This window comes from Dromiciops gliroides, chromosome 3, assembly GCF_019393635.1.
Source record: "Dromiciops gliroides isolate mDroGli1 chromosome 3, mDroGli1.pri, whole genome shotgun sequence".
NCBI classification, from domain to species: Eukaryota; Metazoa; Chordata; class Mammalia; order Microbiotheria; family Microbiotheriidae; genus Dromiciops; species Dromiciops gliroides.
The window spans coordinates 402,885,919-402,912,804 of NC_057863.1; the positions used below are offsets into that span (position 1 = coordinate 402,885,919).

General features: G+C 37.1%; 1 protein-coding gene across 1 annotated transcript in view; it reads right to left on the bottom strand.

The window, feature by feature from the left end:
• Positions 1 to 25,406, bottom strand: part of PLEKHB2 (pleckstrin homology domain containing B2) — a 39,305-nt gene extending 13,899 nt beyond the window's left edge. The window contains 5 exon segments of the mRNA XM_043993092.1: positions 800 to 902; positions 3,047 to 3,179; positions 3,181 to 3,200; positions 4,281 to 4,325; positions 25,260 to 25,406. Of these exon segments, the coding sequence (XP_043849027.1) occupies positions 800 to 902; positions 3,047 to 3,179; positions 3,181 to 3,200; positions 4,281 to 4,317 (293 nt within the window). The 5' untranslated portion in view covers positions 4,318 to 4,325; positions 25,260 to 25,406.
• Positions 25,407 to 26,886: the final 1,480 nt, after the last annotated feature.

Consider the following 26,886-nt stretch of genomic DNA (forward strand, 5'->3'; position numbering starts at 1 on the left):
CAGAGCTGTGCTTCAATAACAGCACTTCAATAGCTCTGTGGAAGAGAATGGATTATAAGAGCTGGGAAAGACCTGGGGTAAGCAGTTCACTTAGAAGGCCACACCATTTGGCCAGTGATGAAGGTATGAACCAGGGCAGTGGCTATGTGTGAGGGAAGAAGGGAACACATATGAGATATGAAAATAAAACTAAAGACAAAAAGGAGTAAATATGAGGAGTAAAGAATAAAAAACTGAGGATAACTCTTCGAGGTTGCAAATCTGAGTAACTGGAAGAACAATACTGCCCTCAATTGGAGGAAGTAAGATAGGAAGCAAAGGACTATATGATACTAATATCAATGCTCTTTTATTTTCAAAAAGATAACAGGGTTTCCACTGTTTTTTCTTAAAAAAAGAAATGTGGAAATAACCAAAAATAAGCAGAATTTAAGAACACATTTTAACTCTGCCAGCTAACTAATTTGAATTCAAGATAAAATATTCATGAAACTGAAAAGGAAAGCATAAAGTAATTGTACAGTTGCTAAGTGAAGCTATTCTCATTACAAAGCAATACAACCAAGGAAACCAAGGAAGCCCAGCAGAATCAGAAAATACAATCACAGTAATTAGAGATGGAAAAGACCTATTAAAGTTTCCCCTCATTCATCCTCCTAGAATCATTTACTCTACAGCCAGAAGGGAAACTCTCCTCTCATTCTTCCCAACTCCGCCCCCTCAACAACATAAGTTTAACTGGAAATCAAATCAGAAAATTTTCTTTCAAATCAGACACACAAAAGAGAAAAACACTTACAAGCAATCATCTTCACTTTCTGCACAAAGATTGATAGTTTTCCCATCTCGACAAACAATTTGCAGTAAGCGGTCTTTTGGCTTGCCTTCAGGAGGATGAAAATCTATAGGGAAAAAAATAGGAGTTTAGAAGAGTAGGAGACTTTAAGTAAAACAAAACACATGTTAGAGGAGACCAAGTCACATATTAAAAACATCCCCTCAAATCAGAGAACAAGCCTAAATAAAACAAGAGGTACGTTTTCTGAGATTTAAGGCAGAAATGACATCAAAGAAAAGTTCCTTTTTCAGTCTACGTGAGCAAATAAGGAGACTTCTTCAACAGGGCACCACCAAGAGGCAAATGTTTACCCACTTCATAAATCAAGAGACGTAACACCCCACAGGCACAAAAAGAAAAACCTTGCTGCCAAAGTTGCCATCAACTGTACACTAAAGAGAAAAATGACACTGTACTTACATTGAAGGCAACCAATGGTTAAAAATGTAATTAAGGGGACAGCTAGGTGGCACAGTGGATAGAGCACAGGCCCTGGAGTCAGGAGGCCCTGAGTTCAAATCTGGCCTCAGACACTTGACACTTACTAGCTATGTGTGACCCTGGGCAAGTCATTTAACCCCCCCCCCAAAAAAAACTGTAAGCAAGCACTAAAATATAGGTAAAATGAACAAGTCTATTCTCTTTCCATAATCAAACACACAGAAGTTATAATCCTATTCTCATTCAACTTCCTCCAGGGAAATAAAATTGGTGATTTCAATATTTTTTCTAAAGAATGCTATTTACATAAAAGGGGGATATGTAGAACAATGGCTGTCTGTATCCAAATTCTAGGTAATGTGTTATACAAAATGAACCAAATGAGGTTTTATTTGGCAGCAAATAAAAAAGAAGATAAACTGCTTTAATGTGAATGAGAATCCGGACTTTACGAAATATAGCAGAAATAGAACTTAAGTTCAAATTCCATCTCTCACATGATCTATGTGGCCTTGGGCACTTAAGTTCCCTGGGTTTACCCCATTATCTGCCAAATAAGAGAGGTGAACTAGATAGATAGTCTGAGGTCCCTTCCAGTTCAAGATATGTAATCCTATAAACACTCTTGTTTAGCACAAAATACAAGCAATCAGATTTTGGCAGGATTTGTCTGTAGATTCCTACAGCTATAATCCAAATGTGGGTGTGTAGGACAGAATGGCAAACTGACATAAATACCAATACCAGAACTTCAATCTAGGCACAGGGTAGAAAAAGAGAACTAGCTACAAAGACTCTCTCCAAAGTCCCTTCAAGTTCTAAGAATCTATGATTCTATCTGAAATGTTGCATAGTGTAGTTTAAAGAACATTATTAGATTTGGGTATCAGGAAACACAGGTTCAAGGCTTAATTCTAATACATAGAGCTGTGTGACCACGATCATTTCCCCTCTCTGTTTCAGTTTCTCATCTATGAAATGAGGCTAATACTTCTTGTACTACCTACTTCACTGAGGGTCACAGCTTGGTCATCATGTTTTAATGTGTACTAAGCACTGTAAGAAATTAGTTCAAGCAGTCACAAGAAGCTGCCTTCTTTCTGCCCTTTTGGGGGTTATAATTATTTTTCCATAAGTGTTCCAAACACTTAATTTCCTCAGCTTGTATTTTGTGAGACAAGGCCAGATGTTACAGAACCTTTTTCTATAAGGCAAACTGTATAAAGCACTTTGTAAATCTTAAAGTACTATATAAATGATAATCATTATCATTATTCAAAGCTCATTGGCTATTAATGAAAAACATAAGGGTGAAATATAAAGTTTTAAAATTCTGAAATAATTCATTTTGAACTATCTTAGGAAGCAAATTTAAACATAAATGTGTTATTTTCAACCCACATAATGGTTAACTATTAAAAAGTGGAAAAAACACAAAACTAAACTTCCAACGTATCGCAAACTGACTTGTACCTTTTCACTATTACAAGGTTTGGAGAGCAGGAACCCTTCACAGATTCAAACATAAATGTATCTGGCAGAAATGCAACTTGTGTCATACAGTGCCCATTGATAAACTCCTATTACATGGAATCCTAAGATTAAACATTAAACATAGGATTTCCTATAGGACTTAAATAAGAGTTTTATTCAAATCCATTAATGAAGTACAAAATGTTATAGTAAATATAGAAATGTCTCCTAGGCTAATAAAGCAAAGGAAATAGAAGGAAAGGACTTTAACAGGATGAAGCAAAATTCTATTACCCCGACATTCATTTCCCATTCGGATGTTGATGCAGTCCACCAGCATGTGAATCTTATCTTCTACATTTTGCCTTGTCTGATCATCATAATAGATTAGGTTGCCATCTGACCACAGATCAAACCAGTTTTTTTTTCCACCGCTTCAAAATTGTGCCTGAATAAAACAGAAAGATGTTGTTTTGAATCAAAATAACACATCAGCTTATTCTCTAATTTAACAATACTGTAATATTAAAAAAAAAATATCCCATTTGGCTCTTTGTAAGGCTACTGAAGAACTTTCTCTAGGCAATCAAAAAATAAAAGAGGACACAGTAAAATAAAATTTTGGCAATGTCCAATGCACTATTTCACATATAATATACGCTAACGTGTGGTGCATTCACTGCAGAAACAAAAAGGTAAACAGAACATTAAATGTTGATTTGAGCTAAAAAAAAAAAAAAAAAAGGAAAAAACCATCTCCCATTCATTTCCCTGCATTTAAGTGTGAAATATGATTTGTTCAATAAGATTCTTTGGGGGTTAAAATTTTTTGTATAAACTCAATAAACTCATTCAGTTCAAAAACATTAAGTTCCTACTTTTAAATAAGAGCTGGGGGCAGCTAGGTGGTGTAGTGGATAAAGCACCAGCCCTGGATTCAGGAGGACCTGAATTCAAATCTGGCCTCAGATCCTTGACACTTACTAGCTGTGTGACCTTGGGCAAGTCACTTAACTCCAATTGCCTCACCAAAAAATAAACAAATAAAAATGAATGAATAAATAAATAAGAGCTGGTCCTTGCCCTTTATGGAGTTTATAGGTTAAGTCTTTGTCACTATGTCTAATACTTGGACAATTCAGAAATGGGATTGTTTTCAGTTCCACAAATAGTTTAAGCAAGGCCCACATCCAAAATGGACCAGGTTCTTTACACAAGCTATATATAAACTTAGCTTTCTGAGGAAAGGGAACAAATAAGACCCAAAGACTTATATGACCTACCCATAATTAACAGGTCTTGGAATTAAAATTCAACCCAGATATTTTTACTCCAAAGCCAATGCTGGGTCATAGTTTCCCTACCCCCCATTATACCATGAGCTCTGGGAGCCATGAAAATTCTTCGAGAAAAATTAAGAACCTATTCATAAAATTCTATGTTTACTTTTAAAAGTGTTACATAACAGAACTTTCTATTCTAGAATTTGTTAAGAAGGTATAAAAATAGATAAAAACCCATTACTCACTTTGTCGAAGCAGCCAACCACTCTTCACAAACGCCATCCCTTCACCTTAGAGAAAAAAAAAAGAACATTAGAAATCTTGCAATCTAAACATGAGAATGACTAGACATACCTTTAGTTTTACCAAAATAACAAACAGGGTCAGACTGAAAAAATTTTTCAATTTAATTTAACTAGTATTTATTTATTAAATACCTCCAACATGCTCATACATTGTACTCCTTGCCTTCAAGTGCTTGCTTCTCATAATCAAATCTAACTATAATAGGGCCCAGGTAATAATTAAACCATGAGGTAACCAAATAAATAGAACATGAGGTTTCAGTGTATTTCTGTGACCATTAGTCACTAATTTTCAGACTTGATCAATTAACAGGGGATAGAAAGCCCGAGCAAAGGATTTCTGAACCAAGAACTAACCAGTTTTTTTCCCTTTCTTTAATGTTTGTTTTTTCTTTTAAAAATGCAACTAATCTACCTCACTCAGTTACTAATTTCATTTATCCTCACAACTATGACACAAAAGTAGCAAGCAACCAATTTTTCGAGGATATTAAAGCACACATCTTAAAAGGTGTGCACAGTAATTTAAGCATAAAGGTTAAGAGTGGATCCAGAAAGGAAATCCGGTCCCCTAATAATCCCCAATCCAGCTGTTCACATTAGACACACCTGTTTTCTGAAAGCTTCCCTATTCTCAAGGATCCAAATAGCACACACTTAACAGAACCCAATTAAAGTCGTATCTTACAACTGCTTGGGCTCTAGCTGACAAAAACAATCACTTCAGAACAAAACTGCCACTCTATTCCTGGTGGTAGTATTTTAATAAATGACTGAAAAGATGCCAGCTTCATTCTCTATCGGTACCATGCAAATAGTCAGATGTTTTTAAACTGACAGAAATGCAAACTCAATGTGGCTTTGGGAAAATTAAAGTTGTACTCTCTGTGCCTTGTGGCTTAGGCACTAAAGGTTTTTAAATTAAATTTAACCAGCTGTTTTCTTGATGAAATACATCCTATCCTAACAGATGACATTCTGTTTAAGCACAGGTTGGCTTTCCTATAAGTGAGGTTTAATAGACATATAGAGAGATTAGAAAACATTTATTAGGTACCACTAAAATTGGACAATATGAGTAGTATCTGTTCTAGATCCACACCATACCACACAATAAAATGACAGACAACTTAGTATTTTCCAGGAGTTACAAAATCAATACCCTATTCATAGTAAACTCCAAAGATAGATTTATAAATATAAATGTCTCTTTTCACGTCTTGGATAGTTCTTATAGTCCAACCCCAAAAATAGGGAACAAGACTAATTTTCTCAAGTTCCCCCTTTAGCCCTATTGAAATGGTCCTTCCAATTCATTCCACTTTACCCCTCCTATTGGTGGAAAAATAAGTTCTAGAGATGATAAAGAAAAGAGAGGGATGGATAGATTCCTCTTGCACCAACTTCTATAGAAGCTACACAATAAGCATTTTGCCAGCTCATTTCCCAAAGATTCTTTTCCCCTGTTCTCTTTGGGATTATGATTTAGTTAACCTATATATTTCTGTTTTCTGTGTTACACTGGTAACATAACTATATCTCTTTCTTTTAAATGTTATTATTTGACCAGCAACTACTGCAATAGCTATAACCAGTAAAACTAAAAAGCAAGCAGGAAAAATAAACTAATGTCAGTAGAGCAATGTATCTTACTGCAATTCGGGCTCCAAAGTGCAGTGTGATCAAATGTGGTATTATGAAAAATAACTTCTTTTGCTTGAGGCTAGAACAAACTTAATAGCATGGTGCAGAAGAAGCTCAAGAATAATGAGGGGCTGACTCAAGCCCAACACTGGCATACTGAACACCAAATACCACTGGAAGATGTTCTTAAAATAGGCTCCCTCAGGACCAGAAGGCGTAACTTCTACATAAAATACCTCGGAATAGAAATATTTTTCTGCCTCAGAGCCCAAAGGAAAAATTGTTTCTGCAGATTTTCAACACCGTATTTAATAATAACACTCTGCTATCCACTGTATTTTTCCAATTTCAGATTCCTCAAATCAGCTCTAAAATCCTAACCACTGCATTAAAAAATAAATGTAAGACTCTACATACCACAAATTGCATATGAAAATGTGTCTATCTACCTCTGAGCTAGAAGGCCTTTTCCATGCAAAAAAAAAAAAAATCTCATTTTGGGAAATGGCTTCTTTTCTCCTTTGGTTTATAACCAATTTTCTCTACAAAGCAGTAGTTAATAGTATACAATTTTTAGTTATCTTGAAACTTGCATATTATCTTGAAAACCCTAGGTTTACTATGATAAAACTAAAGCAATAATATCAAGTGAAACTGATTACACAGAGACACAAATTAGTTAAAAACCCAGGATTGTGTATTTGCTTTGTAAAGCAAACAAACATCACATAATGCTAACAGAAAAATATGAAAGAACTCTTTGGTAGCTATCTGCTTCAGCAAAGAGAATGATCTTCAGCCTGAAGAGTAGAACACACAATGCATACAGATAGCTAATACCTAAGGTTGGTGAGGAATAAAATTAATGAAGTATAAATGTTAATGAGGTCTTATTAGTTAATCCTGGTTTCATATACTGCCAAAGAAAAAAGAAAAAAAGTCATTCCTTATTAGCTCCTTCTTGTTTTCTTTCTTACTGACTTGTATGAGTTTACAACTTGATCATTGGCCAGCTCATTCTTGTCTGCCTTGGACATTAAATTCTAGGTTTCTTTTCAACAGATTCGTTTTGGCAATGCTGTTGCTAGGTATATCTCTCAACCTTAAATCTATTTCCCAAGCCCTTAGCTCCACATGTCCAGAGGCCCCTGAATAAGAAAAAAAAAATTGTGAAAAATAATATTTGGAAGTTTTTGTAATTGTGTAAATGGCTAGAGATTTAACTTCTGGAAGGGAATTTGGGGAAGAGGAAAATGTAAGCAAAGAAAGAAAAAATATCAACCCCAGGAGAAACAGAAGGAACCAGAGGGAAAAGAGAATAAAAAATGAAGTTGGTAGGGAATGGGAAAGGAAGTGAAGTCTGGCTGTCAAGATGCTAAGGAGGCAAGATGGTACTAATTAGGTGAAAGTGCTCTAGAATTGACCAGAGAAACTATTAGCAAGAACAACAAAAGACTGAGGATAGTACTTCCAGAAGCCATGAACACAAAGGAAATATTTGCAGTGACCTACATAGAATGCAGAATGTTTGTCTTCCAGTCTTAGCCAAATAAATGTTATTTACAACAAAAGTATGGGCTAATTTCCCTCCTGGAAGAGAAGGTAAAGGGGGCTCAAAGAATGCCTCTCTACAATCCAAGTTATCAAGAATGAAGTGTTTGTTCCTTTAAGAAACTAAAGAAAGGTAACAATGAATTGGTTCTGCCAAAAAGGAGGGAATTGGCCCTCTGAAAAGAAAGCAACTACTTACTGTCCAATAAAGATGTGGATGCCAACGTGATATTGAGTCAATTAGAAAGGATCAAAAGAAAAAAAAAGTTTGGGGTGATGGTATAGTTAATGCTAAAGGATGCTGAGGCAGCTATTTGTAAACTGACAATAGAGGGTTCTGCCACCTTTTCAAGGCATGTATCCAGGATATGACAAATAGAACCTTACTAGATTTTTCAAACCAGGTAACTACTACCAACTTCTGGTGATTCACATGTACACAAATTATAAGATCTCTAGAGAACACTGAAAGCTTATGAAGGCTTGGAGAAAAAAAAAACAAAACAACTTAAGACTTAAGCACAGATGGTACTTTCATCACTGTTGCCAAGAGAAGGCAAGGTAGAATAGAAAAGTGAACAGCTAGCTGATGAAGAAGCTGGTAAATGAAAACTAGATTTGGCTTTCTGGATTAAAGCTTAACATAAGGTGAATTGGTAAAAATATATCTACCCAGTCTTGCAAATCTAATCAAAGGGGCTTTAAACTAAAAAAGAAGAAAAGGAATCCACCAAACCAGATAACACAGAGACAACAGTAGCTATTAGATAAGGATATCAGTGCACATATAATCTCTGTGTGTGTCTCATCTATAGAAGAAAAATCCAAAAAAGGTTTGACAGCAATAAAACCCATAGCCTCTGAAATCTAAACACAAATGCCCAAAGCATAGGAATGGCTGTGATTTGATCATATGGGATGAGAATCAAAACTGGAATATGACCCTGGAAAGATATACATTATTGAAGAGAAACAAAATACATAAAGTGGGTAATAAAGTATGGTAAATATTGGGAGAAACAAAAAAAAAAGCTGTCACTGAAGTAGTCAACAAACCACTTAAATAAATGAACGTGAGACCCTGGGGCTATGATCTACATCGTACCTGATTTCTGCCAACCAAATGATAAAAGCAATGGTCATTTCATTTTAGAATTTGTAATGTAGCTAGGCATTATTGTCTGACATGGCTAGATTTCAGTAGATTTCAAAGGGCTTTCAGTTTCAAAATTTAAGACTTTGTTTTTAGATTTGCTGTCATATTTATAAATGCATTTATACTTTGACCAGAACCAAAGAACTATTTTTTAAAATAGAAGACATATGTTGCACCAAGACCAATAAAAGTTCAAACAAACATCACATAATGCTACCTATATTTGAATTTTTTTTTGTTGGGCTTTGACACTCTAACAAGGTTTGCAGATGTTTCATCAAAGTCTTGATTATCAACACTTCTGCTTTCTTGTCTCTTCAAACATCTTAATTTACTGAATTATCCATAATGGATATTAGCCATTAAAAAAAAACACCCTTGTATAGTCATGAATTATTTTTCAAAAAACTGCCAAGGAGGACTGACAAACAACTAATTGCTATCTACTACTAGGCACATTTGATAACTCATTAAGTAAACTCTTTAGTCAAATTATTGGTTTTGACCAATTGCTGGCAGTTCTTTACACTGGTTGAAAACACACATGAAGGCAGACAGTTTTGCTGTGTTTGCTTATTCTACCATTAAATAGTTTGGGGTTTTTTTGGGTGGGGTGCCAACAGCAAGAACTAAATTCCAGGGTTTTACATAATTAAGTTTGGCCACCACTGGCTTAGTTATTATGGCAGATGTAGGACTTCTGGTTGTCACTGCAGGTCATTTATTTTAGACTAGTTAGGCTATGCCTGCTGATTTTAGATTCAAACTGGAATCTAAGTCACATCTGATACTCTTCTTCAATGGGTATTAATGTAAGAAGGGTCTAATGCAGAAGTAATTAACCTGGATCCCCAAGGGAACTAAGGATAGATTTCTAAGGTCTAAGGTTGTCTGTGAACTTGGATGGCAAAATAAAATAAAATAAAAAATTCCATCTTTATTTTCTCTAACTGAAATATAGCATTTCCTCTGAAATTAAAAAAATAAAAATAATACAAGAAGGGGGTCAATAGGCTTCTCCAAACTGCCAAAGGGGTATGGAACACCAAAAATGGTTAAGAACCAAAAGTCTAATACATCAGGATTGAAAGAAAAAAGGTATGACTTCAGAAAATGAATGTAAGGAGAATCACAAAATAATAAAACCAAAGAAGGCCTTTAGAAATCAAATAGTTTAATTCTCTGATTTGAAAGAGAGGAAACTGGGGGCAGCTAGGTGGTACAGTGGATAAAACACCAGCCCTGGATTCAGGAGGACCTAAGTTCAAATCTGGCCTTAGACACTTGACACTTACTAGCTGTGTGACCCTGGACAAGTCACTTAACCTCCACTGCCCCGAAAAACAAACAAATCAAAGAGAGGAAACTGAGGCACAAATGGGTATGAATCCTTTTGTTTATATAAGACTTGTCCAAAATCATTTGGCTAGTTAGCAGGACCAAGAAGCCAGATTGCCTGACTTTGAGGGTTCTGTCCATACCTTTTAGAGAACAGAAATGTATGTATCTTACATTAATCTAGATTATCACATATCAAGATTCCTTAAAAGAAAATGTGGGGGCAGCTAGGTGGCGCAGTGGATAGAGCACTGGCCCTGGAGTCAGGAGTACCTGAGTTCGAATCCGACCTCAGACACTTAACACTTACTAGCTGTGTGACCCTGGGCAAGTCACTTAACCCCAACTGCCTCACCAAAAAAAAAGAAAAGAAAGAAAATGTGCCAGTACTATTAGATACTTACTCTTCTTTAAATGAGCATTAACTTTACACACCTGCACAGGAGAAAAGAAACTTTCAGCTCAAAAGAATGAAAAGGGACTAAGGGATCATTTAGTCCACCTACTGCTGCTCCCAGGCAGGATTGTGAACAAATCAATCTTTAAACATTCTTCTCTTTCCTTATACATTTTTCAGAAAATATATCCCACAACCTTTCTTCAAACTGTATTCCAGTGTCTCGGAGATCTTAAATTAGAAAGAATTTTTTTTTTGAAATTTTTTTTCTTGTAATAAACACTGTTATTTAAAGTTTTGAGTTCTAATTTTTATCCCTCCCTCCCTGAGGTGGTAAGCAATCAGATATGGGTTCTTTTATTGCAATTTAAACTTATTCTTCCCTATTTTGTTCTCAGTGCAAATAAAAACAAGCTTTTTGCCTTCCCTAATATATCTCTTTTGCATAGTTGAATTCCCCACTCAACCCTGCCCTGTTTTATTCTGTATTCTTAAGAGGCTATATTCTATTCTAGATACTTAATCATTTTTGATCCTCTTCTCTGGATCTTCTCCAAGTTTCCCATAAAATGCTTCAGTATGAAACCCAAAAGTAAACACGGTATTGTAATAAAGCTCTGACAAAACCTGAGCACAGATTACCTCACCACTCTCACACATTATAATATGATGCTTTTTTTTGAGCTGTACCACCTATTTCATAAATGACATGGTTCTTATATCAGTGATGCTGAGATTATTTATTTCCAGCCTGAGAGATACAGCACATAACAGTGTTGGATGTGTGTACCCAACGAAAAGAATCTTTTAATAGACAAGCTTCCACATATTTCAATGCCATACTGAAAAGAGCACTGAACTTGGAAACAAAAGACTGGGATGAGAGTCACAACAAACTATCTCTACATGTAACTAGAAAATAATAAAATGCTTTTATGATAAAAAAAAAAGTTCACATATGCCCAAAAGGCTATGGGACTGTGCATACCCTTTGACCCAGAAATACCACTATTGTCTTTATCCCAAAGAGATCATAAAAAAGGGAAAAGGTAGGGGCAGCTAGATGGCGCAGTGGTTAAAGCACCGGCCCTGGATTCAGGAGTACCTGAGTTCAAATCCGGCCTCAGACACTTAACACTTACTAGCTGTGTGACCCTGGGCAAGTCACTTAACCCCCATTGCCCCGCAAAAAAAAAAAAAAAAAAAAAAAGGGAAAAGGACCCACAGGTACAAAAATATTTATAGCTGCTCTTTTTGTGGTGGAAAGGAATTGGAAATTGAGGGGATACCCATCAACTGGGGAATGGCTGAACAAGTTGTGGTATATGAATGTAATGGAATACTAGTGTGCTGTAAGAAATGATGAGCAGGAGGATTTCAGAGAAACCTGGAAGGACTTAAAAGATAATTCATTTTTTTTGTAATGTCATTTGGTATTCACCGTGTCTAGTACCTCTTGTTTTTTTCTCAAATACAATATTCATTATGTATAGGGATAAAGTTTCCATGTAATATATACAAGCCTTAGGCCACTCTCTCCTCAACCATATTTTTCGACAGCTTTACCTATTCCCTCCTACCTTTGCACTGATTTCCCCAAGTATGATATGTTGATGGCCTCATAAAATTTCTCTACTTCCTAATACTCTGCTACTGATGCTGGTACATAAATTACAGTTTTCATGGTGGACTTTTTGAAAAACATTCATAAGAGCAATTAAGATTTAAGATGACCAAGTACACCATGGTATGTTTCCTGTGGCCTTTGGACACAGTAAAACCTACTCCATCAGCTTTATTTGCCTTTCCAAAGAGGGACTAAGAGCCATTCTTCCATTTAGCTAAAATTTCTTTTTGCCTTCTGGATTGTTGTGTTTTTTTTTAATAGAAAGACTATAAAGGTTGGTATGTTTTCAGTTCTTCCCATCTGGAAAACCAACCACTGTTAATATTTAGAGATTGTGTGATTCTTATTGCCTTCTGCCCCTGTTTCTACTACTTTGCCACAATCACTGTAAGAGCTGAAGAGAACCACAAAGGACTGAGAGTCATTTTATTTTTTCCTTGTTTCATGGATTAACTTATCCAAAAACTTCAGAATCAAATAAATGGCCATCCTACTCGTGATTAGCCTTTCTGTTCTTATCTGATGTGGCCAATGGAGAGCAGAGTCTGCCAGAACTTCCTTTGATGCCTTTTCAGCCATGGAAGAATCTGCCAGAGCTTAGACTCTAGTGCAAGAGGCTTCACAAAACCCAGAAATCATCTCACCATCTAAATGAGGCATGAGATTGTACTTTGTGGATATACTAGTCTCTGTGAAAAGCTATAAAACTGCAGAGAAATCCTCATAGCCCAGGTATTAAAGAGGAGCTTTTATTAGAGCATGATGGGCTGATCTGAGTTCAAATGTGACCTCAGACACTTACTAACTGTATGATCCTCAGCAAGTCACTTAGCCCTATTTGCCTGTTTCCTCAACTGTAAAATGATCTCGAGAAGGAAACAACAAACTACTCCAATATCTCTGCCAAGAAAACCCAAAATGCAGTCATGCAGAATCAGACATGACTGAAAAACCACTGAACAACAATACATAGTCTTTTTTTAAAAGTTCAAATCATATACTCAGCTACTCAAAATATTTTAAATACTCAACCTATACTAAATAGTAAATAAAAGAGTCATGCCCAAATGGCCTACAAACAATGCCTGTAAATCAGAGATCCAAAATTAATAATGTCATATTCAAAATATATGGTTCCCCCCCAAAATGTCCCATTATACTTCAATTCTAAATACTATCCTTTTGCTAATGTGAAATAGAAGCAAAAAAACAAGTCATGAAAGTGTCACTGATTATAACTATTTAAGAAACTTGAAAGTCAAAAATGACTCTTTTCCAGAAACACAAACACTAGATGCACAGAGCCCTTCTCCAGCAAACTCAGGCAAGTTCATTTTTAACTTCAGTTTTTTCTAGACTCCAACCATTTCAAACTATCAAATTCCTCCATAGTGTCTTGTACAGAAAACAGACTGAGCAGAAAGGAAAGGATGGGGGCAAAGAAAGGAGAATCCAGCTTTTTTTGACAAAGTGGATTATGGGAATATATTTTCACCAACTGAAACAGACAGCAGCATGTTCAACTAGGTCATTATTTTTAACAGCTGAGTCCCCTGCTGCTCTCAGTAGTTATACCGTATTACCAACTGACATTTTATAGAACAATTATTCTTAAATTCCTTTAGACAACCATCAGGGCACTAAAAAAGCTACAGGAAAAGGAAAGGAATCAAATGTTACCTACAGGATGACAAGGTAATGAGTGGCAGGCTACAGCTTACAGAGGAAGTTAAGAATAATTTATCATCCTGAGAAGCAAAAGACCACTAGACCAAAAGAGATCACACAAGAGGAAAGGAAATGTAGGGAAGTATGAGAAAATTATTCTTTCTTCTCCTTGAGAACAGAAGAATAATAATGATGATAATAATAACAATAATGAAAACAATGTTTACATACCCCTTTCAGATTTGCAGAGTTTTTTATATGTTATCTCATTTGATCCAAGTATGACTAGAATAACAAAATTAATGGTCCTTGGAGTGACGTTATAATATTAACTCATGTGAAGATGCTGTCATCCATTACCCTCTGTCATTTCTATGATCATAACATTAATTTCTTAAGTAGTTCTCCCACAGTCAACCCATCAAAATTGTCAGTAATTGTCACATAATGCAAAGCTTTGACAACATTCTCACCATGTTCTAAGAAATTGACTGGCCAACTACAGAAGCATTAACATATACACACTGTGGCACAATTACAGGCCTATTTCATATACATTATTATAGACCTTTGTCTTCTGGCAAGACATCAAAGTGATGCTCACAAAAGGTATTCACTACATAGTTGTCCTGCACAGCAGATAAATAGAAGAGGAATTCCAGGAAATGGTAATGTCCTCCAGATTCTCCTGTTTTCAGATAACACTACAATGATTGTATCAAACTTCAGAAAAATTGCAGGGCCTCCTCAAAGATCCAGGATTGGTGAAAAAATTCTAACAATCCATACTAAAATAAAACAAAACAAATGGATGAAAGATACATAATATCTAGAATCTAGTGTGCAGTTGGACGGCCAGTACACCAAATATATTAGTCTTCCCTAGGACAAGCACTGCAGGTGGCCAACAAGCTGGGCTCAGCACTGAAGGTGACAGCAGGCTGGATCACATTTGGAAAAACTGCACAGTATGTTTAATAGTCCCCAAATGTTCCTCAACACAAAACCTAACTTTCAATAGCAGTATTCTCTCAGGGGTGTTCTGTGGTTCCTAATCCAGAGGTGTCAAACACAAACAAAAATTGATTCCTGCAAGCATATTGGCCCCCCCCAAAAAAACCCCACAGGTTAACATTATCTATGCTGTATTATATTTTTATTTATTTTGTTAAACATTTTCCCATTACCTTTTAATCTGGTTCTGAGTTCAATACCTCTTTTGTACACCACAATCCCTGAAAAATCAAAGCTGTGGGTGACCCAGAGTACAATAAGGGCAATGGAGGGATTCATGGGATAAATATGTCACAGAGTATAGAATGACAGAGTACTATACTTGGGAGTCAAGAGGACATGGTTCAAATCCTTCTTTTTTTGACAATTATTAGCTATCAAATTATTTAAAATCTCTGGGTCTCAGGTCCCTAACTCTAAAATGTAAATAACATTTATTTCATATGCTCACTGTAATGATAATACAATGTACATAAAGTGTTTTGCAAACCATAGAAAGATATGTTAACTATTATAATTATCATGACACTGCAGCATATTTCCAATGACTGACCAAATGAATAAATTGTGCAATTGAGAAGTATGACAGTCTCTGCTCTCATGAAGCTCACATTCTAATAAAGTGAAGACCAACACATACAGATTTCAACCATAAGCCAGATGGAAAGGCGTAGTCATCTTTGTATAGCAGCAGAGCTGATTGATTACCTTTAGGCAAGGAGTAAAGTAAAGGATTACCATCCAGGAAATACATAACTAGAAAAGAAGATGGGGCTAGTTGGTCATACTGTGAGAGATGGTCAGAAAAATAGCTCAAGTACTGAACTGGTACCTAGAAAATGTAAAAAGGCCTAGATCAGGGGTTCTTAACTTTTTCTGTCTCATGGACCCCTCTTTTGATAATCTGGTAAAAACTATGGACCCCTTCTTAGAATAATGAAAAAAATTTAAGAAACCAATTATATTGAAAAAATAGTTATCAAACAATTTTTTAAAAAACAAGTTCACACTGATACTGAGTGAGATGAGCAGAACCAGGAGAACACTGTACACAGTATCAACAACACTGTGATGATCAACTATGATAGACTTGACTCTTAGCAATACAATGGTCCAAGATAGTTCCAAAGGACTCATGATAGAAAATGCTCTCCAAATCCAGAAAAAAAGAACTGTGGAATCTAGATGCAGATTGAACCACACTATTTCTACTTTTTTTGTTTTTCCTTTTTGAGGTTTTTCCCTTTTGCTCTGATTCTTCTTTCACAGGGTGACTAATCCAGAAATGTTTAATGTGATTCTACATATATACTATATCAAATTTCTTGCTGTCCTAGGGAGGAGAGGAGGGAAGGAATGGAGGGGAAAAAAAATCTAGAACTAGAAATCTTATAAAAACAAATGTTGAAAACTATCTCTAGGGGCAGCTAGATAGCGCAGTGGATAGAGCACCGGCCCTGGATTCAGGAGTACCTGAGTTCAAATCCGGCCTCAGACACTTAAAACACTTACTAGCTGTGTGACCCTGGGCAAGTCACTTAACCCCCATTGCCTCACTAAAAAAAAAAAAAAAAGAAAAAGAAAAAAAAAAAAGAAAACTATCTCTATACATAACTAGAAAATAAAATACTTTTATGATGAAAAATTTTTTAAAAATTAAAATAAAAAATAGAAATTTCCAAAAAAAAAAAAAAGAAATAAAGGATAACCTAGAAGAAGACTCCTGAGGAACTTATGAGGTAATATGGACAAGAAACATAGGTTTTATTCTCTAGGAATTCCTTTAAAGCTTGTTCAATTTTTTTCTGATATTAGACTATTTTCATTCTATTTCTTTTTTGGTTCATCTGGGTATTTTATATCTTTTGTAACTATTCATCAATTTCATTTAAGTTTCGCAAAAATAGCAAAAGAAAGCATCCTACCAAATTCTTTCTTTAAGACAAATATGGCAGGAAAACCTAAACCAGGAAGAAAGAAAAGAAAGAAAACTACAGGTCATTATCTCCAATCAATATTGTAGCAAAAAATAATGAATGAAGCATTAGCAAAGAGGTTAAAGCAATTTATTAAATAAGATTGATTGGCATTATGACAAGGTTTAAATTATATAAGAAATATCAGGTTTGTTCAATAATAAGAAACCTATAAACATAATTCACCATAACAACAAAAAAACAACAAAAACTATATGTGATCATAATAGTATCAATAGATATAGGAAAGACGCTCAAGAAAATACAACGCCCATTTGTGTTAAAATATTCAAAAGTAGAGGAATAAATGGGCCTTTCTTTAATATGGTAAGTAGGATCTATCAAAAACCAAGATGATCAGTAGGAGAGAGAAATGCTAGGTCGTACCAACAAGATGAGGAGTAAAGCAAGGATGTATATTGTCATTACTATTATCTGATATAGTTCAAGAAATGCTAGCAACCAGCAAGGAGGCAGGCAAGAAATTAAGGGAATAAGCACAGACAAAGAGTAAACAGAATTATCACTTTTGACTTAGAGAATTATAAAAGAAATAAAGTTTAAATACTTTGAGGTTCCATCTCATACCAAGACTGGCAAAAATGAGAACTGTTAAAAGGGTAATGGGAGGATTAACAAACTAATGCATTCTCTGTAGAGCTGTGAATTAGTCTAACCATTATGAAAAGCAATTTAGAATTATATCCAAAAAGTCACAAGACTATACATCTATCCTTTGTCCTAGAGAGAAAAAAGGCAGGAGGAATCACATTTTACAAAAATTATTAGAGCAACACTCTTGGCTGTTTCAAAGAACTGGAAACAAAGTGAGTACCCAACAACTGAAGGATAGTTAAATAAATTATGAATGTTATGGAATCTTATTATTGCTCCATTAAGAAATTATGGAAGGGGGGGGCAGCTAGGTGGCACAGTGGATAGAGCACTGGCCCTGGATTCAGGAGGACCTGAGTTCAAATCCAGCCTCAGACACTTGACACTGGCTGTGTGACCCTGGGCAAGTCACTTAACAAAACAAAAGACAGGTGTGACTCTGATTTTTGCCGATGCTCTGAATTTCATCCCTTTCATAATTTCTTTTTCTTTTGGATTTGAACTCAAGTCCTCCTGAATTCAGGGCCAGCCTCAGACACTTGACACTAGCTATGTGGCCCCGGGCAAGTCACTTAACCCCCATTGCCCCACAAAACCAAAAGAAAAAAAGAAAAAGAAATTATGAAAGGGATGAAATTCAGAGGGGCCTGGGAAGATTTAAGTTGAAATGATAGTGAAGTAGGAAGAACCAGGAAAATAATTTACCCAATGCAATTAACAATCATGACACCAGACAACCTAAGAGACATGCTTTCCACTACTTTGCAGAGTATGGATTGTAAGTACAGAATGAGACATACATTATCATATGACTAATGTGTGATTTTGTTTTGTTTTGTTGTGTTGCTTGATAATACTTCTCTGTCACAAGGGAGAGTTCTTGTTTGGTATGGGAAGGGAAAGAGAGTAATGATAGTGATGAAAAAAAGAATTCAGTTGAAACATTTTAAAAATACACAGAAGTGAGCAGAAATATCCACATGGGACACAGACACGCAGGGCAGTGTTAATCTTGCTAAATTTTATACTCAAAACAATATTCCATAAGAGAGATTCAGGGTTTTTTGTTTTTTTTTTTGGTGAGGCAATTGGCAGGCGAGGGCGACTGTAGACTGTCCAGGCTTTGGTGAGTTAATTACGGAAAGGGGCAGCTAGGTGGCACAGTGGATAGAGCACCGGCCCTGGAGTCAGGAGGACCTGAGTTCAAATCCAGCCTCAGACACTTAACACTTACTAGCTGTGTGACCCTGGGCAAGTCACTTAACCCCAATTGCCTCACCAAAAAAAAAAAAAAACAAAAAAAAACCACACAAAACAAAAGTTAATTACGGAAAACCCTAAATTCCTTTGAACTAGATTAATTGGAAACGGTCTGGGGATTGCATAGGTTAAGTTTAAAGTTAAGAGTATTTATCTGTATTTCTATTTTCCTATTTCCTTATCTTTGATTTTTATTAGTTTTACCTTTGTTGTTTAATTAATTCCCAAGTAATAGTAAAATCTGATCCTTCTGTGAATTAAAGCAGTATGGGTCCTTTCTTATTGGCCTGGGAGAAATATCTAAAATGGGCAGTTCAGAGGGGAGGGTGAACCTAAAAGGTCCCTCATTATTTCCAGGACCCCAATATTCTGACGAGTCACCCAAATAAAGCTCCAAATATCAAATTTTGGCCCTCACACATATAAAATCTTATTTTCTGCTCTTCATATGTGAAAATGCTCACATATTGATGTTTGTCAAGTTCATTGAAAATAAAATTGTTGGGTTTTGGGGGGTTTTTTAAATTAAAGGGAAAAGAGACACTAGTGGAAAATATGCACAAAGGTTTAAGATTGAGCCCAAGAATGACTTACAGTGTGGACAGATAAAGTGGGTCGGATTTTGGAAGTTTTGAATACCTACCAGAAAGTTTTTAGCCTTTTCCTCAATTTTGCAAAAATTTTGATACAATTATTTATATAAGCTTAGGAAAGGTAAGATAAGAAAGAGGAAAAAGTAATACCTTTTCTTATAAAGAACCTAGGTCACAGAAGTTAAATGACAAGGTCACAGTGACTCAACAACAGGGACAAAATTGATCCTCCCTCCAGAACCTGAAGTCTCAGTCAATTAACAAGCACTTAATGAAGTGCTTACTATTCTCACCAGGCACAGTGTTAAGGACAGGGAATAAAAAGAAAGGCAAATGAGAGGCCCTGCCCTCAAATAGTATATATTGTAAAGGAAGAGACAAGCAGGAAATAATTTAAGTACAAAGAAGAAGGGGTAAACAAAGATAATCTGAAAGGAAAAGGCATTGGAAGCTAAACAGACTAGCAAAGGCCACCCAAACAGCCTTCCCAGAATACTACTGTGCCTTAAGTAATGTGGCAAAGGGAAGGTTTCAGAGAAAACTGGGAAGATTTCTATGAACCAAAAGCAAAGTAAAAGTGAGCAGAATAATTTATATAACAAAAAACATTTCAAAGACAAACAATTCTTTTAAGAGCTGATTGATGCAAGGATCAACAATGATTTCAAAGGATGTCTGATGAAAAATATGCTACCTACCTCCTGATGTATTCAAGATGCAGAATAAGACACACACTTGAACATGGCCAACAGGGGCATTTCTTTTTTCTTGACTACACGCATATATTTTACATGGATTTGGTGGGGAGTTTTTTCTTTTCAAATGGGGTAGTGAAAAGAGTGAAAAAATGCTCAATTGAAAAATAAATAAATTTTTTAAAAAGGAAAACTACCTTGGAAGGAGAATGGAAGATGGACTGGAATGAGAAGAGTCTTGAGGCAGGAATATGTCTTAGTAGTCCTGAAAATAGGTGGTGAAGGAGTTTTACAGCTATTTGAATGAATAGAATGGAACATATATAAGAAATGTTGTTAAGGCAGAAATGATAAGATTTGTTTGGCAACTCACAGGATATGTCAAATGAGTGAAAGTGAGGCTGAGGATAATACTAAGGTTGAAAGCCTGGGATGACTGGGAAGATAAGAGTACCCACAAAAATAACAAGGCAGTTTCAAAGAGGGGAAGAGTTTAGGTGAAAAAATCCTAAATTTTGTTTTGGACAGGTTGAGTTTAATATGTTTACAAGACATAGTTCAAGATGTCCAAGAGGACACTGAAGATATCTGACTATAATTCATCAGAGAGATGAGGGCTGCATATATTGATCTGAGAATTATCTGCATAAAGATGGAAACTGAACCCAAAGCATGTGATGATATCACCAAGTGAAATAGTAAAAAGCAAAAAAAACCCAAAAGCCAAGATTAAGGCTCTGGGGTGGGGACACACATGGTTAAAGGACATGACTTGGATGAAGATCAAGCAAAGGAAAATGAGAAAGAGAAGTCAAATTAATAGGTAAACAAGGAGAGAACAAGTGTCCTGAAAAACTAGAGGAGAGAATAATTTTAAATTGATGAACAATTGTCAAATGCTTCGAAGAAGTCGAGGAGAATCAGTACTGAGAATCATTTGATTCAGAAATAAAAAGATCACTGATAACTTTGGCAAAGGGGGTTTCAGTTGAATATTGAGATTAGAAGCCAGATGGAAAAGGGTTTAGAAGTGCAGGCACCTATGGGATGGATGAATCAAGTGAGTTGTTTGAGGATATAGTTGTCCTATATCTATCTCTCCTTCCCTTCCTAATACTATCTAAACTCCTTGATAAGGCTTATCTACAACAGGTGCCTCCACTTCCTTTCCTCTTACTCTTAACTGCGTTCTGGCTTCTGGAACAGTTAAATGGGGCAGTAGATAGAGCACTAGTTCTGGAGTCAAGAAGCAGGCTCATCTTCCTGAGTTCAAACCCACTCTCTAATGTTTACTAGCCAGCTGACCCTGGGCAAGTCACATAATCCTGTTTACATGAGTCTCCCTCATCTGTAAAATGACTGGAAAAGGAAATGACAACCCACTCCAGCATCTTTGCGGAGAAAACCCCAAATAGGGACACAAAGAGTTGGACGTGACTGGTTTTTGACTTCAGCATTCAGCTAAATCTGCTGATCCCCTTCTTATCTTTGATCTTCCTAAAGCACAGGTCTGACCATGTTGTAGTCTAAGTAATTTATTGGTGAAGTTGGGAGGTAGTCTGATCCAAGGGGGAATACAGAGGAGTTTGCCTTTGCAAGGAGAAGAATTATCTCTTCATCAAGACAGGAGTGAAAAAGGAAGACAATGAATGAAGACATCTGAGTGACATGAGATGGGGCTCAGGGGGGGAACTCTCATCAAATGCTTTCAGTTTTTTTCAGTGAAAAATGAGGTAAGGCCCTTTGTAGAGAAGGTGGGGAGGGGGTTAGGCTTGAAGAATACGAAGGATTGAAAAAGTAGCTATAGTAGGATAGTGAATCAATTAGGGAGGAACAGAACATTTGCCTAGCTGCTAAGAGGGCCAAGCTGAAATTAGATACCATAAATCTGTAGAATGACCAATCAGCAGAGTTTCCTAATTATTTCCAGCTCTATTAGCAATACATAAATAGAAGCATGTGTGGCAAATAGTGGAAGTAATCCAGGGTTGGAGCAACAGGATAAGGAAGCAAAGGAATCTAGGCTGGAGAGTTGTATGGGGTTGGGATGATTTCCCCCAAGGGGGTTAAAATAGGGAAGGGAAGAGAGTATACAGCCAATGAGTGTCTGGGAAAGAATGGAGGTAGGGGTGGACTTCCTCTCCTCTATCAATGACTAGGGGATATAAGAGAAAGTAAGACCAGTACAAGAAAAAGTGGTAGGAAAGCACCAACTTTGGGTGAGAAATGTAAAGTATTAAACTAATTAAATTAAACTAATGCCTTTTTATTAATCATAAAGCATTCTATTCTAGCTAGAAGGGACCTAGAGGTTATCTATCTAGTCCAACCCCCTTCTTTTTTGTTGTTCTTTTCTTTTTTTTGGGGGGGGGGGGAGAATGAGGTCAGTGTCAAGTGTCTGAGGTCAAATTTGAACTCAGGTCCTCCTGAATCCAGGTCTGGTGCTTTGTCCACTTCACCACCTAGCTGCCCCTGCATTCTATTCTAGAAAACCATCTAAGTATAAGAAAATATTTATAGTAAACAGTCCCTTGACCTCATTTGGAACTCGGTCTTTTCATCCATAAAATGAGGGGTTGGGTTCAGAGTGTTTCTGAGATTATTCCTTCTAGATCTATGATCTCAAAAAAGAAGAGTTTGCTTTATGAAGTGATTTTTTAAATTTTTCATTATCTTTCACAAATTCTGAGCATGATAGGGAAGGAATGAGGAGATTGAACTAATTAATTTTTAATGGTCCTTCTGCCTCTAAAATTCGACATTTTCTAAAAGGCAGTTCCACTATGAATCAAGAAAGGAGGAAAGAAGAGGGAGAGTACAATTTGCAAACTGATAATCTTATGTTTAAAATTTTAACACAATATGTTTGATGCAGATAATCTAAGTTGATGAGACTTTATTATTCCATTTTTTAAAAAAAATCAATGAAGCTTTAGCTTTTTTTTCAAGTAAGGAAATCATATTTATCAAGCTATACCATACCCTAGGCTGTAATTTCAAAACACAGAAAGCTTTGAAAAAGTGGCAACTTCACTTTTCCATCCTTCTAAGAGGCTATTGTAAAAAGCACTAATCATCTGGACCCCAATTTACAATTTTACCAGTGCCCCCAGATACATTTAGGTCATTTATCCATAAAGTAATTTATTCCGAAGACCCTCAGCAAAGTAAAATATTACTTAAGGTACCTAAAAAGCTTAAACATGTTGGGAAAATGGTAACAAACTCTTTAATAGTCATTATTGCTTATTATTTTTTTAATTTTTGGAGTGATCCTGTAGAAAAATGCATTACTTCCATCACATCATATTTCTAAAGGAGTCAGAAAATTAAAATATATTTTCCAAAGGTAAAAGATGACAACTAGTCAGTGTTCAATAAAGTATTCAATAATAAAAGTGCTTAGCTGAGGGAAGGGGAGAATACATCACTCTAGTTACTTAATTCAAAGTACAATTAATAAAACACCTAAGTAAAAAAAAATAATGTTAAAAAAAGACAAGAAAATCAGTTTTGACTTTTCATAATTGAAGTAGCCTTCAATTTCAGGTTTGAGGGAAAATTAGGAGGGTGGACTCGTGTTTCTGAACACTCATCTGCTAGTGACCTAGAATGAACAATTTCTATCTACTTTGTGAAGGTAGTTACTGCTCCATTGGTTACATGTAAAGCCCATCACTTAACACAATTCCTTTTTTTTGTAACAATGATGAAGCTTTTAGATTCTTGTTGAAAAAATCTCACTTTCTACAAGATTCAAATTTCTTGTTCCTGGTTTTCCTAGTTTAAATTTTTTCAAACTAAACCGTCCTCTTTTCTCCACTTCCAATAACAAGTGTAATTTCGGCCAAAGGTGGCCAGTACTCCTCTACCCCTCCAGCGCGTGTAACCCTTATAAAAAGCTGATTAATTTATCATGTCACAATATACTCCTCAAGGCACATTATTTTCCTGGTTACATAACTCAGGTACCGTTCTGAGGGAAATATTTGTCAGCCTTGTTGCCCAAGCGTAACCTGCAGGGGGAGACAAACGGTGCTGAAAACTAGTCCCGGTCTAAGCTTGCAAAGTGCCGCTTACAGACTGCCCTGGACGCCTCCATCCCAGAGATAGATTACAAAACAGGAGGCCGGCCCCGCTCCCGGTGACCTGGTTCACTCCACCCACAGCTTTCCAAGCAGATAACAAACTCGGTCAGGTGACAGCGACAGAAATCCCCAATCCCGGATCTCGGTCCTTCCAAAAGTCGAGACAGAATACAAGCCCAGGGGGAAGGGGGGGGGGCAGCAGAACCCTGTTTTAAAAAAAAAAGAAACCCCTCCAATTTGGGGAATGGGATTAGTATAGAGAGAAGTTAAAGTAGCTCCCGGGGATCAAGGGAAAACAAAGGCTTCTGGGGGCCCTAAGCATCACGACTAAAGAGCGGGTGGGTAGTTAGTTAAGAGCTGGGGAATTTCAGGAGGTTACAGCAAAAGTGGCCGTCTGGGAGGGCAAGCGGACTCGGAGCAGATTTAAAAATCTGTTTGGCATTAACTATACGTGTTTGTCCCCAGGGGATATTTCTTTCTTCCTCGGGGGGAGGGAGGGGGAAGAGTACGTATTTTAGTTGACTGCAAAAAACAAGCGTTTTCGGTGATTAAAAAAAATAAAATATAATTAAAATAAGGCCAAAATCGACGGTGTGGGGTCATTGAAGGCTAAGGAAAAGGCTTAGGAACGAGGGGGAATGGTCAGATGAGGGCCGGACGGTGAGATGGGAGGTATCCACAAGATCCGGGGTAAGAAGGATCCCGAGATGGGTGGGGCGTGGCGGGGGGTGGGTGGGGGGCGAGATAGCAACATATTTGGGGGACAGCAGAGAATAGGACAGGCGAGGCATGCGGACGTGGGGCCGCATGGGGGCAGGGTGGGGTCCGGGGCTGCGGCAGGAAAGGGAGCGGGGGCAGAGGGGGGCGGGGCGGGAGAGAACCGGGAAGTTTGAGGATGGCGGTGGGAATGGTTGGGGGGGGGAGGGGAAGGGAATGGTAGGGTTGGGGAAAGGGGGAGAACGTTTGGGTTGGGGGAAGGGAGCGAATGGTTGGGTTGGGGGGGAGTAGGAGAGATATGGGGGAGTTTGAGGGGGGCAGAAAAGGGAGAGGCCGGTAGGGTGGAGGGCGAGAGTGGGTGAAGGTATCACGCACCTGCTGGACTAAAGAGAAGAATCTGGACAGAAAAGACGAGTGAACTTTTGTCACCGAGGGTCGGTCGTGGAATACGTGGAATGGCGGGGGGAGGGGGGAGATTTGAAGCCTGAAGTAAATACTAGGGGTCCCGAAAGGGACGATCTCGCTGGCGGACCCTATGCTCCTCACACACCCCTCCACACACACCCCTCCACAGGCTCACCTTCGGGGGAACTCAGTAGGCCACGAAACTCTCAATGTGGGAGCCTGGTCAAATGGACGGAACAACGGACGCACCTACTCCAGCTCTTCCCTACGGGACACTGGGCAGATTCAGCAGGTCAGATGCGGCCAGCGAGCTACGACGTCACTCCTGCCCCAGGGCTGGGCAAGCCACGCATGCTCCGCGAAGATTTCTGGGAGTCGTAGTTTCAGCGGAAACTGCCCCCCATAAACACTTCAATAATTCATCATCATCATCATTTATTGTGCTAAATATGCTAAAATCACATTTATTAAGTACTTACTATGGACCCGACACTTTGCTAAGCGCTTTACAAATATCTCATTTGATCCTCACAACAACCCTGGAAGGTAGTCTTATTATTATCCCCATTTTAGAGTTGAGGAAAAATTATAAAAATAAGAGCTAACATTTATACAGAACTTTAAGGTTTGTAAAGCCTTTACAACTATTATCTCATTTGATCTTCACCACTTTGGGACTTAGGTGCCTTTATTATCCCCATTTTACAGATGAGGAAATTGAATCAACGATTAAGTGACTTGCCTAGGGTCATACAGCTAGTAAGTGACTGAGGCAGGCTTTGAACTCAAGTCTTTCAGACTTAAGCATTTTAGACTTAGAGGATAGGAACTGGGCTTATGGTTTCTTTAATAAAGGGAACTGCCTGGTAAGGAAACTCCTGCCAATAAGCAGCACTTTCTCTAAAAATTGTCCTTAGAGAGGTAACCTAGCAATAACTGACTTGCCCTCAGTCACACAGCCAGAAAGTGTTGGCAGTGGGACCTGACTTTGAGACTAGCTTTCTTTCCACTATACCTTGTTGCCCCTTCAACTTAACATATTTATTAAGCAACTATTGTATGCCTAACAATTTATTTTAGGCTTTAGGGAAGATAGAAAACTTAGATATGGTCCCTGCCATTAATTTTTACGTCTTCTAGAGGCATAGACATAAGTGCTTATGTACAATGCTCTGTGCTAGGCTGTATTGGGCTTAGCAAAAGTTTAAAGCTGATTTCTGTTATCAAACGATATATAATTTAATTGACAGTGGACAGAGCCATTTTCTCCAAGGATCTGGAGACCCGTTTTTTATTGTCCCAGCATAACCACTAATTCAGTTGGGGAAGGAGGGGCCGCGAAAGAGCAAGTCACATGACCTCCCTGAATTTCTATTTCCTTATTGTAAAATGAAGTTTGTAACGATGCCCAGCCTTCCTATCTCACCACGAAGTTAGGAGAAGCAAATGAGATAATGGATAGGAAAACACTTTACAAAGTCGAATACTCACTACAAACATTATTACTTTAGAACCATCTTCTATTCCAAAGATTTGGCTTCTTAGAATATTTCAATACAGTGATTTAGCTCTCCCGATGTGTTTTTCATGGTTGTTGTTACTGTTGTTTATTTGTACCTAAGGTTTCATTAGAGAAGAGAACTCCCAAGATCAGGGGGTTTTAACCTTATCTTTGGCAGCCTGGTGAAGCCCAGAGATCTTTTCTCAGAATTTTGTCTTTTAAGACATACAAAAATTACAAAGGAAACACATTAGATTGAATTAGTTATTAAAACTTTTTTTTAAGTTAAAGACCCCACGTT